At 40.6% G+C, this 19,820-nt stretch overlaps 1 protein-coding gene across 6 annotated transcripts in view; it reads left to right on the forward strand.

Moving 5' to 3' along the window:
• rab6ba (RAB6B, member RAS oncogene family a) overlaps positions 1 to 19,820 on the forward strand; it is a 74,873-nt gene that overhangs the window by 48,998 nt on the left and 6,055 nt on the right. For all 6 annotated transcript variants that reach the window (XM_074636564.1, XM_074636565.1, XM_074636566.1 and 3 more), the window contains exons 5-7: positions 100 to 211; positions 8,517 to 8,610; positions 12,376 to 12,442. In XM_074636564.1, coding sequence (XP_074492665.1) covers positions 100 to 211; positions 8,517 to 8,610; positions 12,376 to 12,442 — 273 coding nt within the window. The remainder of the gene's footprint in view (positions 1 to 99; positions 212 to 8,516; positions 8,611 to 12,375; positions 12,443 to 19,820) is intronic.

A 19,820-nucleotide genomic window follows, 5' to 3' on the forward strand; every position in this document is an offset into this window, starting at 1 on the left:
AGCAGTAACAACAGGAGAGGTGTCAGCGTATTGAATGTTACTGCAGTGGGACAAACAGCATCTTTAATTTGACTCTGCTTCGTCTTTTCTCCTCCACAGATGTTAACTCATTCCAGCAGACGTCAAAATGGATCGAGGATGTGAGAACAGAGAGAGGAAGTGATGTCATCATCATGCTTGTAGGCAATAAAACAGACCTGGCAGATAAGAGGTATGTAGTTACCGCTGAACCAGCCTCCTACAGCAGTACTCCTACAGCAGTGTTTCCTTTCATGTCTCGACACCATGGCAACCGTGATGTGCAAAGTGTCAGTCAGTCTGTAGGAGCATTCAGTGGAGCACCTCGAGAACAAAACACGATAAAAGCATCAGGCCGACTCCCTGCAGAGTAGATGATGTGATTAGATGTCGGAGCGTCTTGCTGAATAAATCTGTATGTTAATGAGACAGAATTGATTATCTTGAGACCAATAGAACTCCTTAAAGGAGCAGTGTGTGGGATCTGGCAGCATCTAGTGGTGAGGTTGCAGATTACAACTTCTCCCATAGGCCAAGCGTGTCGGATTGCTATGGTGTCTGACGCAATAGCATAAATGATCCTCTCTAGAGCCAGTTTTTGTAAGAGTAGAGTGCTTAGTATGTGTACGTGGGAAGTGAGTGGTGAAGCAAGAGAGAGAGAGCGGCGGCGACGGGAGCGAGTAACGTTATTGACTCCGGCCCAAGCAGGAAAAGCTAACAGAGTTTGGTTTGTCCATTCTGGGCTACTGTAGAAACATGGCAGAGTAACATGGTGGACTCAGTGAGTCCACCATATCACTAATTAATCGCAATTAAATATTTGTTCAAAATGTACCTTAAAGGGAGATTTGTCAAGTATTTAATACTCTTATCAACATGGGAGTGGGCAAATATGCTTGCTTTATGCAAATTAATGTATATTTATATTATTGGAAATCAATTAACAACACAAAACAATGACAAATATTGTCCAGAAACCCTCACAGGTACTGCATTTAGCATAAAAAATATGCTCAAATCATAACATGGCAAACTGCAGCCCAACAGGCAACAACAGCTGTCAGTGTGTCAGTGTGCTGACTTGACTATGACTTGCCCCAAACTGCATGTGATCATTATAAAGTGGGCATGTCTGTAAAGGGGAGCCTCGATGGTACCCATTGAACCCATTTTCATTCACATATCTTGAGGTCAGAGGTCAAGGGACCTCTTGAAAACGGCCATGCCAGTTTTCCTTGCCAAAATTTAGCGCCAGTTTGGAGCGTTATTTAGGCTCCTTTGCGATGAGCTAGTATGACATGGTTGGTACCAATGGATTCTTTAGGTTTTTCTAGTTTCATATGATGCCAGTACCTTCACTCTAGCTTTAACAGACTTCCAGAGCTTTAACTGAGCCTGGAACAACCTCGGGAAGATCGATTGCGTTAATGCATTAAAGAAATTTGTGGCATTAACGCATATTGCATTAACTCTGACAGCCCTAATATAAACGGCTCATTCTGAGGTAACGAAAACACAACAACTTTTATTTTCAGGTGATTATACACATAAGAAAACATACAGTACTTATTAATATTGTATTCCATTTCTGCCAATGGATCCCCCTAACACCTCTTCCTAACATACAGCGACCAAGCGAACTCTGGCAAATGGAGTGCGAAAAATTGTACCAGATATACTACGAGTGATGTAACTCTCTATTACGTAGAGAGAGTGACATTGATTAACTGTCACTTACTGTCCGCGTTGATTTTGACCAGTGAAAATAGGTTTGAAGTGCGCGAAACTTCGCATAAGTAGAGGTGGGGTGAGCGTCATGTTCGCTGGCACATGAAGGTTAGGACATCTTCATTGGGAAAAACGTAATTGTTACACACTGGTCCTTCAATACTTTACCTTATATTTAATAGTAATGTCACCTTGAAGAAAGGTATGAGAAATGAATGCTTGCTACATTATATATGAAATATCTAAATGAATACACTCATTAGCATTACTGGTTATGTTGTCATAGTAATTATGGTGGAAAATTAGTCGACTCAGCTGCTCTTATTGCTTTTGAAAGGATAAAATGATTGCTTGCTTGTAGATATTACTCAGTGACTTCGCCCCTGGTGACACTTGAGCATCATGAACGGTGTCCATAAGGGAATTATTTTTTTCATACATGCATACTGTAAATGCACATATATAACTGACATAACGCTATAGTTATATATGTAAAGCACTTTGAATTGCCTTTGTGTATGAAATGTGCTATATAAATAAACTTGCCTTGCCTTGCCTTGCCTATAGTTGTAGTGAGAATGCTGATGAACCAGGATGTTTAATATAGCTGAGAAGGAAAAATAATTTGATTTGAAAAGGGAACACCTAGAGAAACGGGGTAAAAAATGAGATGATATGAGGCAGAAATATACAGTAGTGGGAAATAAAAGGAGAACTAAACCATAAAAATGGTTTGTGTGCTTGTGCCTGAATGCATCAATGGTGCATACTGTCCACTATGCGCACAATCTTTGCTTGAGATGGATTACAGATGTAAAGTAATCAGTAAAATGTGGAGATGATATGGGGAAAAACACCCCAGACAGCTTGTAAGATCTTCATTTCCAATGTTGCTTCCTCCTGGACACAGAAACAGTTACTCTGTCTCAGATGGAGTGTCTCTGCATGGGGAGGAGGGATGAGCATCTCTGGTACACAGATCTCGTAGAAGGAATTGTCCTCCCTGCCCTTGATCAGCTCCTGGTGGATCTGGAAGTCTGTGAAGTCCGACGGGGCCTGTAGATAATAACGTTAATAACGTGTTAACGCAAGTTCGTTTTTACGCCACTAATTTCTTTTATGCATTAACGCAACTTTTTTAGGTTGTAACGGGCTCTGTTTTAAAGCTGGAGTTAAGAGACTAGCTTGTCAAGAAGGAGTCTAAATAACGCTCCAAACCTGCGCTGAATTTTGGCGAAGAAAAACTGGCATGGCCATTTTCAAAGGGGTCCCTTGACCTCTCACCTCAAGATATGTGAATGAAAATGGGTTCTATGGGTACCCACGAGTCTCCTCTTTACAGACATGCCCACTTTATGATAATCACATGCAGTTTGGGGGCAAGTCATAGTCAAGTCAGCACACTGACACACTGACAGCTGTTGCTGCCTGTTGGGCTGCAGTTTGCCATGTTTAGATTTGAGCATATTTGTATAATGCTAAATGCAGTACCTGTGAGGGTTTCTGGTGTTTGCCTGCTGTAGTGTGTACTCCATCAGGATGTCATCCACCACCTGAGGGTGCAGCAGAACAAAATATATCAGGCAGAGTAAGGCATGCTGCGAAGCTTCGAATACCATAGAACATTTCTCAATGAAGCTTCGAAGCCCAAAAATTTTATTTGGGACAGCCCTACAAAAGAAATCTTGTCCACTGTACAGCAGGTTAAGTCTTTGAAAATGAAATGTCACATTCCATTTTCATTTTCAAATTGCTAGAAAATTTCATTTTCATTTTGACTTCTTAACATTGCTTGTGTAAATGGATTCTCAAACTTTAATTAACATTTGAATATTGTCCACTGTACAGAGGGGTACAACTTTGAAAATGAAATGTCCAACAGCTTTTCCATTTTAATTTTAATATGGTCATAGAATGCCTTTATGAGTATGTGAAAATGAAAATTTAATTACATTTTAATAAATTTTTTTACTCAAATTACTTACATATGTGGAAGATTATAATGCTATCGTGGAATAACATTTTCATTTTCAAATTTACATTATCATTTTTAATATAGTCCCCTATGTGATCCATAAAATGAAGACTATGTGAGCTGCGTCATTAATCCAAAGAATTAGGTGTGGTGCTAAAGGACATTATTTAGAAAATGTTGGCCTTCAGAAAAACAGTGAGCTGGAACCTACTGAACCTTTTCACTTTAATGTATAGGTAATTTATCTTAACTGCAATTTAGTTGGTCTTAATGGGGTCTGGGAGTTAAAACTCCATTAAATGTTCCATGGTAAAGAAGTAAAGGCTATTTACTGCATTAACATCCCCTCAGCATCCTCTCCTAATTTGCTTCTTCTCAGAGGTAAGTCAGCCTTATTGCTGTGTGTGTGTGAGCCTGACAGGTTTTTGCCCAAATCAGTGCAGAGAAATGTAAATGGCTTTTTCCTATTAGTACCCCGCAGTTTTTTGTGCTCCAGTTTTTTTTTTTCTCTCATGCAAATGTGGTTGGACATGCCAGGAAATGTTTCACATACAAGAGATGATAAATGTTGCTGTCACTATGGGTACTGTTAGGTGTTTTTTCAGTGGCTCTAGTGATGCTCCATGAGATGTTTAAAGCAGAAGTGGGTAGAATTGGAGCAAAAATAAAGTTATTTTTATAAAACAGTCACTATATCCTGACAGTAGTGCATGTGCGTCGTATGTCAGTGTCTGAGGAAATTACTTGGCATATGATCTGACAGCACTGTAAATAATGTGGCTGACATTGAAAAATGAGTTGGAAGTCATGAAAACATCTCAGTATGAGGGAGAGATAAAGTTTGGCAGGGATGTATTTTTCTCTGTGGCATCTTAAATCTGTTTCTAGGTAGCTGTGTGTGTGTATCGCTTGACCTTTAAAAGCCATCTTAAAATAAGTCAATGATGCAATTTAGTTACACTTTATCAGCACTGACACATCTTATCCTGCCTTAGACATCACTTGAGAAGAAGCAGAGATTTGTGTGTTTTGCATTACTGTGATATGGTGCAATTAGATTATCGGCTGCTCGAGTCGAGATGGGGCACCTCTGTCTGTCGGCTGGGCTCTCTCTTTGTTTGTTGGCTTGTTCATGCGTGGTGGAGCTTTTCACAATGCTCAGTACCTAGGGGAGTTGAAGTACGCACAGTTTAGGTGCTGCAGAGTCCCCGGAGCCCCTGCATTAGGGAAACCTAGTGTGCGTAGTACACCAGGCAGCATCAGCCGAGTGGAGCCTGACGTGCTTTATACGCTGAAAGGAAGTATTTAGTTTAGCTATTCTCTTCTTTTCTTCTATACTGCAACTAAAATACTTTGGTGCAGCAGCGTAACATGATTGAGATTGGCCACCGGTGCCATGCAACATGTCACATTGTAACTCCCATACTGCAAACCAGCCTTAGAGCAGCACTAAGGACAGCAGCTGAAGTGCCAAATTTATCAACGCTAACTTAACAGCCTGCCCTGGACTCAGAAGCCAAATGTCATCACAGACACAGATTACAGTCGGTGCACATTTTCCAACTTATGAGACGTAACAATTACAGTGCTAGAAATTTCAAATCACCGATCCCACTCCATAATAACAAAAACCTCCTCATTTCACAACAAACACTTTAATAAGGAGGCAGCTGGCTGGAGGGAGATCGCTAGGGAAAGTTTCCTACTGCTGCTGGCTATATTGTATGTCATTTTCAGTAAATATCACAATATTAAATGTGTTTTCTGTTTAAAATGAACAAATCAGCTGAAGCAGAGCAACATTAGCATTCATTTGAAATTGTGTTTTTGTGCTATCCAATCAGTCCAATACTCTTTTCGCTCTGTTTTGGTCTCCACCAACTCCTGAGGGAAATATCTGGCTCTTAAGCTGCTAAATGCTCCACTATGATCACCAGCTCGTCACTAACTGTGTCTGTCTGCCGTTTGGTGCTGAGCAGGTAGTGTACAGTGGGTTTACTGGGGCATTTTCGCTGAAAACAGCTGCCTGTATGCAAATATTTACATACAATATCATTTCACACGCGCAGATATTAACTGCCACTCGCACAATATAAGTCCTCGCGCACCAATTCAACACCCGAGAGTTGTACAGGCAGCTGTGAGCGAGGAAACAAAACATAGGGAGAGGCAAAGAATGGCCGATGTGTGTATAGAACTAAGCACACAGCAGCCACCACACACGAGAGAGAGTTTGCTTTGCGAGCGCCGGAGGACATACGCACTCTCACATGTAACTATGCTCTCGCGCGAGCAGGATTCCACTTCGAGAGCAGAGTTACCAGTGAGTGTGTATGCTCCCCAGTTCTCGCAAAGCAGACTCTCTCTCGTGCGTGGTGGCTGCTGTGTGCGCTCGCTGCTTGGTTCTATACACACAGGTGCCATTCTTTGCCTCTCCCTGTGTTTTGTTCCTCGCTCGCTGCTGCCTGTTCAACTCTCAGTTGTCGAATTGGTGCGCGAGGAGTGGCAGTTAATATCTGCGCGTGTGAAATAATATAATTTGCGCATGAGCATGTTTTATCACGCTCACGACATGTGACATAAATCTGACGCCATATGCCTGCTGCTGCTGAATCGAAGCAGTAAAGTTGGGGGCCATAAAACCAAAGCAATGAATGCTAAAAGCTCTGTAGAGCTGAGAGGAGCTACGCAGTTGGATGATAATTCTCTGTGGGTTCGTCACTATGGGTGACACCTTTCGCATTACATGTTGTAATGTGATCCGATATAATTTAAAGATTTTTTTATCAGTGCAGCTTTGAATGAACAGCCTTTAGCATTTCAGGGGATCTATTAGCAGAAATGGAATACAATATTCTAGGGCCCAACAGGCAACAACAGCTGTCAGTGTGTCAGTGTGCTGACTTGACTATGACTTGCCTCAAAACTGCATGTGATTATCATAAAGTGGGCATGTCTGTAAAGGGGAGACTCCTGGGTACCCATAGAACCCATTTACATCCACATATCTTGAGGTCAGAGGTCAAGGGACCCCTTTGAAAATGGCCATGCCAGGTTCTCCTCTCCAAGATTTAGCGCAAGTTTGGAGCGTTATTTAGCCTCCTTCTTGACAAGCTAGTATGACATGGTTGGTTCCAATGGATTCCTTAGGGTTGTAGTTTCATATGATACCAGTAGTGGCGTTAAAATGAATTTGCGTTAACGTGTTATTATCGCATTAACTTTGACAGCCCTATAATATTCACAAGTTTCCATTAGAGGTTAATCACCTAAAACTAAGAATCGTTGTGTTTTCGTTAGCTTAGAATGATATCTACATAGAGAGCAGTTCCTCTTCACGGAGTCCACCATGTTGTTCCGCCATGTTTTCTACAGTAGTCCAGAACGGACAAACCAAGCACCGGTTTCTAGCGAGAGCATTTTTTTTTTACGTTATCTGAAGGCCAGCGTAGTTCTCTGACATGCTTGTGAAACTGCGGTAGCCACAGAGTGCTAAACCGTGGTACCGCCAGCCGCCGTCTGACTTCCGTTGCTCCTAAAGTAGTGTTATTATGGTATGGATGGCCTCTGACGCAGGGCGAACGTCGTTACAACGGTTTGCACTCTGCGGCTCACGTTAGCACAGTCTTGGAAAGGGAGGACTGAGCGGAGGGGTACACCAATAGATGCCGCCAAATCCTACACACTGTAGCTTTAATGGACACTAAAATATTTTGTACATAGAAAATAAAAATCTAGGGAAGAATTAATTTTAATACTTGAGTTCATAATGACCATGGATATTAGTGGTACCGCTCCCTTATTTGCATATGCTTTTGAAGAGACGTGATCACCGGTGGGCTGCTCCAAATGCTCCGCACCACGTGCATGAATGTTGCTAGGACGCCACATATTGCGCATCCATTATGCAATTTTCTTGCCAACTGCCTGTCTGATGATGAACAAGCCTCGGTGTTGTTTAAGTTGGAGCTCAGACGCATGCATCCAGAAATAGCCACAGCAGTACTGGTGCAACTCTGTCAGGTGATGTTATTATGTAAATACGTCTCCAGTGCAGTGTTTTCTGTTCTCGTTGCACAAACTTCTTTTCCTACCTCACAAAGACTGACTTTCTCTTTCTTCTGTGCTGTAACTAAAGGAGGAGAAGAGGATCAGTTAAATATACTGCTCTGTTTGATGCTTTGCACAACAGGATAACTTGTGCTTGAGTATGTTTAGACTGGCGTTACAGCCAGTTAGAGGTTAGTGAAAAGTAAAGAAGTGGTATTTTTGAGTTAGTACAGATTTCCTTTGTGTTGAGAGGAGCAAAAGAAGTCTGCTTACGTCATAGTTTTCCCAGAAGACCAGTGGCAGGTTGATTTAAGCCGGTCATCTTAACGAACCTGCTGCTGCGCAGGCTGCAGTGTCAGCAGGACGGCACCGATCTCTCCGTTCGTGTTAATGGACACCTGACACGGTCTCCGTTTCACAGCAGGCACCAAACAATCACCGCCAGATTCATTAAAATGTAATGCAAATTGGCTGTTATTAATTCCTCGCAGGACAATGTAATTAATCATTCTCAGTCATTAGCTAATTAGGTCTGGTGTATCCTCACTAGCCCAGAACAACAGGAGCTCCAGCTGCAGATAGTGGGCTTTACTGTGAGTCTTGGTGTAGTGTCTTCTTGTCTTTGTCGAATGTTGATTTGAGGAAATCAGCCTCTGTTTTTGTGCCAACAGTCTGTAAACACTTTATTATTATTTCTGATGCATTAATCTGCAGCGTTTAATGGTAATTCCCCCTCTTTTCACAGGCAAATCACAATTGAGGAAGGGGAACAGAGGGCTAAAGAGCTGAGCGTCATGTTCATAGAGACCAGCGCCAAGACAGGTTACAACGTCAAACAGGTGAGTTCAGAGTAATGTCAAGTCTTCAATAAAGAATTCCAGGCCATTCTGCCTATGATTGGCTGATGCAATTAGGGAAATGTAATCAGAGATTATGATAGTGTTTTCTTTCAACATGCATGACTGGTGTCCATATACTTCAACCGAAGATGGTTGAACAGCGTCCGAAACCCCCTTCCCCACACACACTGTTCTGATTAGGAATGGGTATCGTTAAGATTTTAATAGTACTACTACTCTTACCGATACTGCTTATCGATCTGGTACTTTAACGGTACTCTTAACGGTTCTTTATGTTGTTATTTTAAGAGAATAAATTAAACAAGTTAATAACAGAATTCATTTTGCTTTATTTTGTCATATATTCTGTATATAAATTAACATTTGAGTAAAGAAAAATGCAGACTTGAACTTACATCAGCGTAATAAGAACTACCTAAAATGACAGAAACCATCTTTGGGAAAAATGTATTTGATGTGTACTTTGACTTCTTAGTTTGGTCCATGTCCCATCCGCTAACATGGAGGGGGCGGGACTTATAACCTATACTGCAGCCAGCCACCAGGGGGTGATCCAGATGTTTTGGCTTCATTTTTGGGGAGCTGTGATGTCGTCCATCTTTATATACAGTCTATGGTGTGAATGCACAAAATACAAACAAAACAGGGACCCACTCATCAAAACATACATTGCACCATATCACTACCAGAGGTCATAAACTCCACAAGGTACATTTAAAGGTCTCTTGTTTTTCATATAAATACAACTCCTAGAAGGTAAATACCGGTGAGAGTCCAGTATTTCTTCCTGTCCATGCTGCCACTACCAGCATCTGACCAAGACTGAATGTGCATATATTCCTTCCTTTTAGTGACATTTAATTAGTGAATCTAATGTTTCGAGAAATTTGTGGGTTCCGGATAGGAAGAGAAACGCAGCCTGGTTCAACAGTGATTTGCCTCTAAACAGATGTTTGCGGTGGGAAACAACGACTGTCTGTTAAGTTAATAAGCAGTGAGATGAAGGCAGGCTGTATTGTGTCTGTCAGTGAATGGTGTTGCTGGCGGGCGTCTCTCTCAGCCCGTAGCAGCGCAGACAGAGGAGGCTATTCTTCAGGACTGTGGACTCTAACAGTGAAATGCCAGGATGGGAACATAGCGGTGTGAAACCTACAAAACAAAGGTCACAGTGCTGCCTCCAATGGCTGCAGTGTTCACACTGTTTGGCTGTGTCATCACTCTCCACTGAGATGTTGTGTCAGCAAATACTGTACACTATCTTTCAGGCATCAATTCTTACGATCTTTCATGACAACTGACAAGTTATATAATAAGACTGAAAGATGTCCCAAATCAGCATATAAACATGACTTTTTTTGTTGTGTTTTGACAAAATTGTAATTAATTTAGACATGTTTTTATTTGTTTTTGTTGTTTTTTTATTAATTCTCTATTATATCATCTTTATTTGTAATTTTTTTTAAACATTTTTTCAATTCTTTAAAAATGAAAACTGAATTTTACAATACCACCCAGAAGAGATAAAAGAGACAGACGCTTTAGCCACAATTTGCACCAGAATGTGCACATGCTTGATAAAAAAGTGACATTCCCAGAAACATCCTGTACTTACAGATGATGAATGTATTAATGTGAAGCAGCGACATACAGTAGTTAGAACCTTTGATTTGAATGTATACAGTTATCTGTGAAAACATATGCTGAGATATTTGTTTGTTTGTCCAACACGGCTATCCTTTTTATAGTCGGGGGGTATATAGCGCTCCGCATGTCCGTCCTTCTGTCCGTCCGTCCGTTTGCGTGTCGCACTTTCGTTTCCAGAGCAGAACTCGGAAACTAAACTGGAAAAACAAAGTTCGGAAACTTGTGTTTGATGGATTATTTCTCTGTTGTTACAATGCTAATTGTCATTGTATTTTACATCGTTGGAAAGCCTGTTTATTTACCTTCGCAATGATGTCTAACTTGTAAGGATCATGCATTTGTGGGATGAGCAGCACAGCTGATTATGTGGGTAACGCCCAAGAAAAATTTGCCAAAATGCTCCGTCAATGGTAAACAGTGTATTCTCCTGTTGGAATTGACTCTTGTTTTGAGTTGTTTGGTGGATTGGATGATTGAACTCTCTCTCAGTAACAAGGAACAAACAAGACATATTGGAAATTTTACACTTTATTCATTTAATACAATATGTCAGGAGCCTCAGTAGCGAGTGGAAGATCCATACGCAGCCACAACAGCCTGGCACCTCCTCCTCATGCTGGTCACCAACCTGGTCACACGTTGCTGTGGGATGACGTTCCATTCCTCAACCAGGATTCGTTGCAGGTCAGCCACCCAACAAGTGTTGAGTTGGGTTGAGGTCTGAACTCTTGGCAGACCGTTCCATTCTCTCTACTCCCACATTGTGGAGGTAGTCTGTGATAACCCTGGCTCTGTGGGGTCGAGTGTTGTCATCTTGGAGGATGAAGTTAGGTCCCAGATTGTGGAGATATGGGATCGCCACTGGCTGCAGAATCTCATCCCGATATCTCACTGCATTGAGATGGCCTTCAGTGATGACAAGCCTTGTTTTGCCATTGAGGGAGATGCCGCCCCCACACCATGACACTGCCCCCACCAAAAGCTCTTACTCCATCAGTAAAACAATCAGCATAGCGTTCTCCGTGTCGTCTCCATACTTTGACCCTGTCATCCAACTTTCGCAGACAGAACCTGGACTCATCACTGAACATGACATTCCCCCACATGTTCAGGTTCCATTGTCTGTGTTGGAGACACCAGCGCAAATGGGCCTGACGTGAAGGGCAGTCATTGCAGGCTTCCTGGTAGCCTTATGAGAATACACTGTTTACCATTGGCAGAGCATTTTGGCAAATTTTTCTTGGGCGCTACCCACATAATCAGCTGTGCTGCTCATCCCACAAATACATGATCCTTACAAGTTGGACATCATTGCGAAGGTAAATAAACAGGCTTTCCAACCATGTAAGATACAATGCCAATTAGCATCGTAACAACAGAGAAATAATCCACCAAACACAAGTTTCCGAACTTTGTTTTTCCAGTATATTTAACTTAGGAACTTCAAATTTGGTCTGATGGTTGACAGTGTGGCCTAGTTGTGCCTTTTGGGGGTTAGAAGTCCAGGGTGCTCAAAATTTTTGAAATTTTGGCCAAAAACTGTGATTTTTTTCGACTTCACTTTCGTTTCCAGTGCAGAACTTGAAAACTATTTAACTTTGGAACTTCAAATTTGGTATGATGGTTGACAGTGTGGTGTAGTTGTGCCTTTTGGGGGTTACAAACCCTCAAAGTAGTACTATGATGTTGGATGTTACAGGGACTATGATAAATGCAAATGCATATCCCACTGTTCTGATTGCATAAAAAAGTTAACTTTTTTTACTTAGATTTTATGCATGTGGTGGTGTGTTCTTTATACTATGACAGTTTTCCTAAATTTAGATTTAAAAAATCTAAATATATCGCCTTGCTTACAGTATTGCAATATATTGAATTGTAACCCCTGCATCATGTTACGTATGTATTGCCAGATTCTTGCCCATACAATTTGTATATTTAATATCCAAGTCAAATGAATAGTAGTAAATGTCTGTATGGAAATTTAAAAAAAGCACAAATTATATTTTCTGGATCACTGCATATTAGTAAATGTTCATGTTGTGTATCCCTGATTCAGGCTAAAGACAAAGTGCCCTCATTCTGTGTCTTTCCTTCCAGCTGTTTCGGCGTGTGGCAGCTGCTCTTCCCGGAATGGAAAGTATGCAAGAAACAAGCAAAGAGGGGAGTATCCTTTGACCTAATTACATGTCATGAAAATCCCCTTTTCATGAAACCTATTTTAATAATGATATGTGAACAGTCTAAGCCCAGAGGAGACTTTTCCTCATTTTAATCTGGATGTGATGGCATCATTCACTGCTCACTTCGAAATGAAAGGGAACCCTGCATACTGACACCTATTTAAATAGAGTTAGCCGTCCAATTAAATGTGTTTTTAGCACAACAGCCTTGCTAACTGTTTTACAGCAGTGGTGCCTTACAAGTGCAGATAGTAGGCGCCTACAGTTTTGTCTATGGTTGGTAGTCAGGTTCGCTCATTTAAACCAGTGACAGGAGTCTCGGGGTCCTGCCTTCAGCCTGTGGTGCTGCTGCACACACTTCCTCTAACTGGCACCTCATATCTGCTGCTGTCAACTGAGCATGTCAAAGCTCCATCTGGGCAAGATTTGTCAGGGGCTGCAGCCTTTACAGACTTTTTCACTCTCATAAAACACAATTCTAACATTTTCAGGAAGCAGCATTCAATACTGCAAAATAATAGATGGGTTTTCAGACTCATGAATTATAAACACACACAGTGTAGAATTTATTTGTTTATTTAAGGAGTGATTCGACTCGAGAGACGCACGTGTTTATATGTGATGTCAAAGGAGATAAACACAGCAGCTGAGAAAGATTTCGGCGGTAATTTTCATCAGTAACTAAAGCGAGCCCTCAGGCTGTCTCGGCTCCTCTCACGCTCCCGCATTGATTTTCACATCTGTAAATATATCCGATGTGGGTAACAATAAGGCAGCCTACACTTCACAGACTCTTTCAGATGATTTTTGTAGTCTGCGGTTTAAAGAGGCATTTCAACGCATAATGTATCTGCACTCCACTTTGATTGGTTTGATTCTCAGAGAAATATTTGAGCTCCTTAGACCATGTTTTGATTGGAACCCCCTACAGTTGTGTATTTACAATAATTGAAGCATAATTTAGTTAATTTAAGATTGGCACAGTATGCTTCTGTGAAGCTTTACATTATCCTTTTTCTTCTTGTGCTATTTAAGTTTGTATAGATTATTTTTCTTTTAACCCTCTGAGACTCACAATCGACACGTTTTTGTCTTTTTAAGAGGGGTACAGGGGGTCTTTAGGGGGAGATAGCAGGTCAACAGTAGATCATCATCTGAAAGCTGTGAACCTGAAGATTAATTAGACGTGCAGCTCAGCACTGTGTGTACAGGTTGCTCTAGTTTGCGTTGATACCATTTGTTACACAGATTTGGTGCTAAATTTAAAAAAATTTTACCACTCGAGAATTGATCAAAATTATAAATAATCCCTCCAAAATACCACATTAAGACAACGAGACCTCGAGGAACCCAATTGAAAAAGCCATGCTGTGATTTGGTATCAAAAGATTTTGACATTTGGAGATTTCTGCAAGAATTTCATTTTTCACCGATTGGATGGCGAGCACTTCTGTTGTGGAAACTGCTCAGAAAAACCTCCTTATTGTCAATCTAGCTAGGAAAGCCATCCATCTTCTGAATGCTCTAGGTCTCTGTGGTTGTAAAGTTTCATGAGGCTGTGATTATCCTAGAGGTCACCATAGGTCAGGACTGTTTAGGGACCCCAGTATGTAGAATATTCAGATACTTCATTTTAGAATAGACAAAAATAACACATTTATACTGCATTCAAAAAAACGCATGGTTTTTGCCCAAACTGCATGTGATTATCATAAAGTGGGCATGTCTGTAAAGGGGAGACTCGTTGGTACCCATAGAACCCATTTTCATTCACATATCTCCAGGTCAGAGGTCAAGGGACCCCTTTTGAAAGTGACCATGCCAATTTTTCCTCGCCAAAATTTAGTCCAACTTTGGAGCATTATTTAGCCTCCTTCTCGAGGCTCAAGCTACCATGACATGGTTGGTATCAATGGATTCCTTAGGTTTTCTACTTTCATATGATATCTGTATCTTCACTCGAGCTCTAACAAAATCAGTCGCATAATGAAAAGAACCTAACAACGCAGACCAACCAAGATGACAGGCAGCATCGTCTCACCAACACTGCTGGAGTCCATTATCACAGCACCAGTCCAAGTCACAGAGTGAAATAAATGCCAGCTCCTACAAACACCACTCACATATTATATAACACATAGAGAGATAATAATCGTAAATGGTGGTAAAACCAATGATAAGCCTTTCACATTTTATTCACCAACAGACAATAAGCTATGTGGCCATAAAAGCTAAACCCACCCACACATCAAGTCGTACAGTCGACAACACTGGCTGCTAAGTGTCTGAGTTGTTCCCATGCATGTTAAATCAGGTCCGTCTAGCCTCCTCCACCACATGGGTCATCACTATATATACATATGCTTCCCCCATAGGCCAGGTTTAATACCTGTTCAGTTTTCTTCTTTAAAGGGCAGGTCCATCTGTGTTTTGTTCCCAGTTTTTTCAAATGGAAATGCCCACTCAGAAGTTAAGGAAGTTAATCGAAGCTAATCACTAAGGTCATGAATAATGTGAATGCTAGCACTAGCTTAGTCAAATGTTAGCTGTGCTAAATTTTGAAATAACTGAAGGGGTTAGTTAGGATTTTTTAAAGTGGGGTTGTATGTATCCTCCCGCCTTCCGCAAGGTTAAATTACTGCTTTTGTGAATGTAGTCTGGTGGTTTGAAGAGAGCGATATAACGGCTTCAGTTCCCCGTCAGAAACGGCTGTCTGACGGCGAGGTAGAGCGGCTGTATTTTAACTACTTAAAATAATCAATATCAGTTTAAGTGTATGCTATATTTAGAATATTTTCACCACTTTACCTCGCCGTCAGCAATGCTTAGCTGCTGCGCCGGTACCTGTCTGCTTCTCCAAACTGGGAGCACGTCGTCCGCCATCTAAGTCACTGTATGTGACGTTACTACACTGACTATAAGGATGTATATTTACCGTACATGTAGCAACGTCATAATGTGGAAACCTACGTCAGGTCACATGGGGAAAAGTTTTTAGAAGGCTTGGGAAAATACGCATTTTGACGCTTAAACATACGTACTTTGACCAAAATTATAAGGTTAGGATTTGAATACATAAGGAACACCACTGTGAAGCTACAGAATGATATCAAAACCTAGAAAAAATATATAATAATAATAAAAATGCACCCGCCATTTCATAAAAGACTGTAACAAAATAAAGCAGATATGTTGCTTTATAGTTGTGCAAATTGACAAACATTGGTTTTCAAGATTTCCCAGAAAAAAACTACTGTTCCCACAATTTAGGGGCTGTAAACAGGAAGTTTAATGTTGCCATGAGTTAGCTTGTAGCAGGCATACAGATTGAGCCCTGTTTTTTTTAGCCAATATTGTTTAAATTTTTTAAAATTGGCACCATTAAAGGTATGCCGAATTAATTATTAGTAGTTCCTGTTTGCAATGTACAAACAACTATCATTGGATTACACTGATACTGAAGAAAAAAGATTCTCAAGCAAGTTCTGCAGTTATTAGGAGGCAATTTGTACTATAAATAAGTCTGTATTTTTGAGGATAACCACTTGATTTGTCTAACTCAAACTGTTGAAGCCTCGTATTAGCTTTAGCTTTATTTTTGAACAGAAAGAGGACTGTAGATTTTGCCCCCCATCACTTACATTACAATTGTATTAGTAAGGGTTCTCTAAATGACCAGTATGAACAGGAGGAATGATGACAGCAAGCAAATCCTGTTTGAATGTGCATATGGGCACCTGATGAATGTTTTAAGACAGACTTTAAAAAAGGTGAACCTATCCTTTAAAATATCCCATTCTATATTTTCAGGTCTAACTTAGCCTTTTTTTTTTTATATGGCTGCTGAAACAAAACCAATCAGAGAAATCATAGATTAACAAAGGCTGTCACCTAAACAGACGAGTTGAGGAGGCTCCGACGAAGGCCGCCCTTGTATTCTTATTAACTATTTTTTACATCATTGTCTCTTTTCAATATTATACTGAACCGTATCCAATACATCTGCTGTCGTCTAATGCTGTTGTCCCTGAAAGTTGCTACTTGCAACTAAAGGCGCTAAAGTATATCGACATTTTTCACGTATATACATTAAATCAACACCGTTTAATGTTATTGCTATTTCTCCTCTGACAGCATTAGTCCTTCACATCCTCGTCAACACACAAAGTAGGGTGCCATCTCTATGGTAACCGTGGGTGAATTATGAAATCGCCTTTGATTTTTACCATGTGCATATAGCATTGTCATTACTTGTTGGGTGTGAAGACATTTATCTGATCTAACTTCAACATAAATCAGATGCTGACCTTGGTGTAGCGAAGGAATGCCTACATTTGTCTCCCTGTGCATCTCTGATTATAGCCCACTCATTATTTACAGGGAGTCATCCAGCCTTTGCTAACTGCATGGCCTCAATAATAAACTCAGTAACCTTACAGCCCTCTGAACTGCGGAGATCACCCCTTGCTTTTTATTGCAGTCAGATATATTCCCTGGGAATAATGCATCGCTCATATTCAGCCAATTACCTTTATCTCTCTTCCTGTTATTTTTTTTTCATCATCTCTATCTTTAATGAGGCATAATGGATGTGGGGGGAGAGCTGTGTGAGGTGGAGGTGTGGTGATGGATGGCAGGTGATGACAGTTCCTCAGCAGCTCTGTGCCTCTGCTGTCATTGTCAGTTAATGGAGCAGCTCCTCTGTTGTTATTGCATCGTGAGTAGTATTGATTTTACTAGAAGGACAGAAACGGGCTCGGTCCGGGATACATACATGCATGTTATATAGCCTGAACGTGGCTGTTTTATCACAAAGCATGGTGCACTGGATATTAACATTTTTACAATTCATGGACTGTAACGGAAGACAGAAAGCAAACAAAAGTCACCAACAAAAAATGCAAGAAAATTGAACACAAGTTTTCTCACTATTGTTCCACTTGTGTTTCTTTGACAGAACAAGTACTAGATCGACTTCCTGGTTTTTAAAGGGGATTTATTATGCTTTTGTGCTTTCCTTTAGCGTGTTATATGTTTTTTTGTGCATGTAAAAAGTCTGCAGTTACAAAGCCCAAAGTCCACGCCCAAGAGAGTTACTCTCCCCTACAGAAACACTGCTCCTGAAACGCCTTGATTGAAGTCCCGCCTTTTATTCCGTAAAGTGGTGATTCACCAAGTAACACATCTGCATAATACCTGCCTAGCGGCTAGGTTGGCACGCCCTCAAACACAGCTAGTTAGAGCGGAGCTGGAGCGGAGTCTGAAGAGTTTGGTTCGGTTGACCAAACACACCAGTGGGCCAGCTGACCAATCAGAGCAGACTGGGCCTTTTCAGGAGGGGGGAGGAGCTCAAACAGAGCGTTTCAGACAGAGGGTGAAAAGAGGTGCTGCAGCACAGTCGGTATGAGAAAAGTAAAGTGTTTTTTGAACATTAAAACATGTAAAAATGTTTTAGTAGAAGCCCAAAATACAAGCATGAACCTGAAAATATGCTTAATAGGTCCCCTTTAAACAGTATTCAAAGTGTACTCTCTGTTCCTTTTAATTGCTTGTTTTAAATTGGGGGCGGATGGTTCACGCTGATTTATGGTGGATGTCGGGGCCTATGGGGCACAGTCTTCTGCTCTCTGTCTGAGAATAATTTCCTACAGGGTCACTGGGTGTTATCACCACTGCGGGGCTGCAGAGAGAGTGAAGAGGCCGCTTGGCCCAGATCAACTGCTAGGGTCATTCACGTTAATGAGAGAGAGCCAGATAGCAAAATAAATCACGTCAGTCTCACGTTGATCCGAAAAAAGAAAGCAACTCCATGATTTTGTTAAAAAATTGTGTTTAGAAGTTTTATTATTCAGGGGCGTTTTGTGAAGTACTAACAGCACATCATGCCGGTTCCATTCACAACATCTTCATGGTAAAGCTTTGTGGTTTAGATTGAGACGTCTTTTAAATGAGATTGATGCCACTATTGTCACTGTGTTGTGTTCAGGTGAAGCAGTTACAAGTGGACGTTGCATCTGTTTTCAGTATAAATCATAAACTGCAGCCACAACAGAGGATAGGTTCGCTTCTCCACTAGTGCTGCATTAGTTAGAGCTGGGTTAGTTGTCAACTATTAGATTAATCGCCAACTATTTTGATAATTGATTAATCGGTTTGAGTAATTTTTTAAGAATACAAATTCAAAGTTCTCTGATTCCAGCTTCTTAAATGTGAATATTTTCTGGTTTCTTTACTCCTCTATGACAGTAAACTGAATATATTTGAGTTGTGGACAAAACAAGACATTTTTTGTGGACGTCATCTTGGGCTTTGGGAGACACTGATCGACATTTTTCACCATTTTCTGACATATTATAGACCAAACAACTAATCGATACAATGCAATCGATGCAATCGAAATAATTGACAGATTAATCAACAGTGAAATAATCATTAGTTGCAGCCCTATTCTCCACCTAATTGAGACCCCCATAGCATCATCCAAATATGCCCCAAAGAAATGTGTTGTCAGGTTCCTGTGCCATCCCTCGGAGAATAACGAGGACTGTCTCATTCAATTTGTATTTTATAAGATATGATTTTAAATGCTGCTCCGCTACAATATTTTTATCTTAACAGTGGACCAAATGACCATAAGTAATGTGAAAGGGGTTGCTTGTAGTGGAGAAGCCACAGATATGTTATCACCAGATTCTGCTGTTCTCCCCAGCTCTTTTTAGCGTTTTAGCATCTTGCAGCTCATTATTTTGTTTTCACGGCCCAAGGCTTTACTTTTGTTTGTTCAGTCTCACCCCTCTCATCATCAGCGTTTCCAGCTGCAGCAGGCAGCTGTTTTTAGAAAAGAAGCTCTGATAAACTGAGAAAGCTGCCTGTCCAACAGTAAATGGCAGACATACAAACTTACAAACATACAACAAGACGGTGAACATAGTGGAGCATTCAGCAGTTAAAGAGATGGATATTTCCTTCAGAGCTAAAAGAGAGAGTGAATATTAGACTACAGATATGTTGTTGCATACCTGCTGTAGTGTGTAGCATTATTGCATAGAGCAGATTAATAATCAATCATTAATTAATATCAAAATATGTATCCAACTTATAAGATGATAATACTTTATGTCAACGTTGTATTTACAGCTTGTTATGCTGCCCCCAAGTGGCCATAACAATCAATTAATGCAGTTTTAAAGGTTATATTGATAACAATTTTTATGTAGACAAATCATTAAAAAATAATAATACATCAACAGAGCTTTTAGAAAGGTGCCGAATAAAAGTATGGCTTTTCCTTAAAAAAAATCATTATGACTGAATTAATAATTAAAAAAATGTTGGCGGGTCCAAAATTAATGTTTTGTTTAC

The sequence above is a fragment of the Sebastes fasciatus genome, chromosome 5 (genome assembly GCF_043250625.1).
Source record: "Sebastes fasciatus isolate fSebFas1 chromosome 5, fSebFas1.pri, whole genome shotgun sequence".
Classification (NCBI taxonomy): domain Eukaryota; kingdom Metazoa; phylum Chordata; class Actinopteri; order Perciformes; family Sebastidae; genus Sebastes; species Sebastes fasciatus.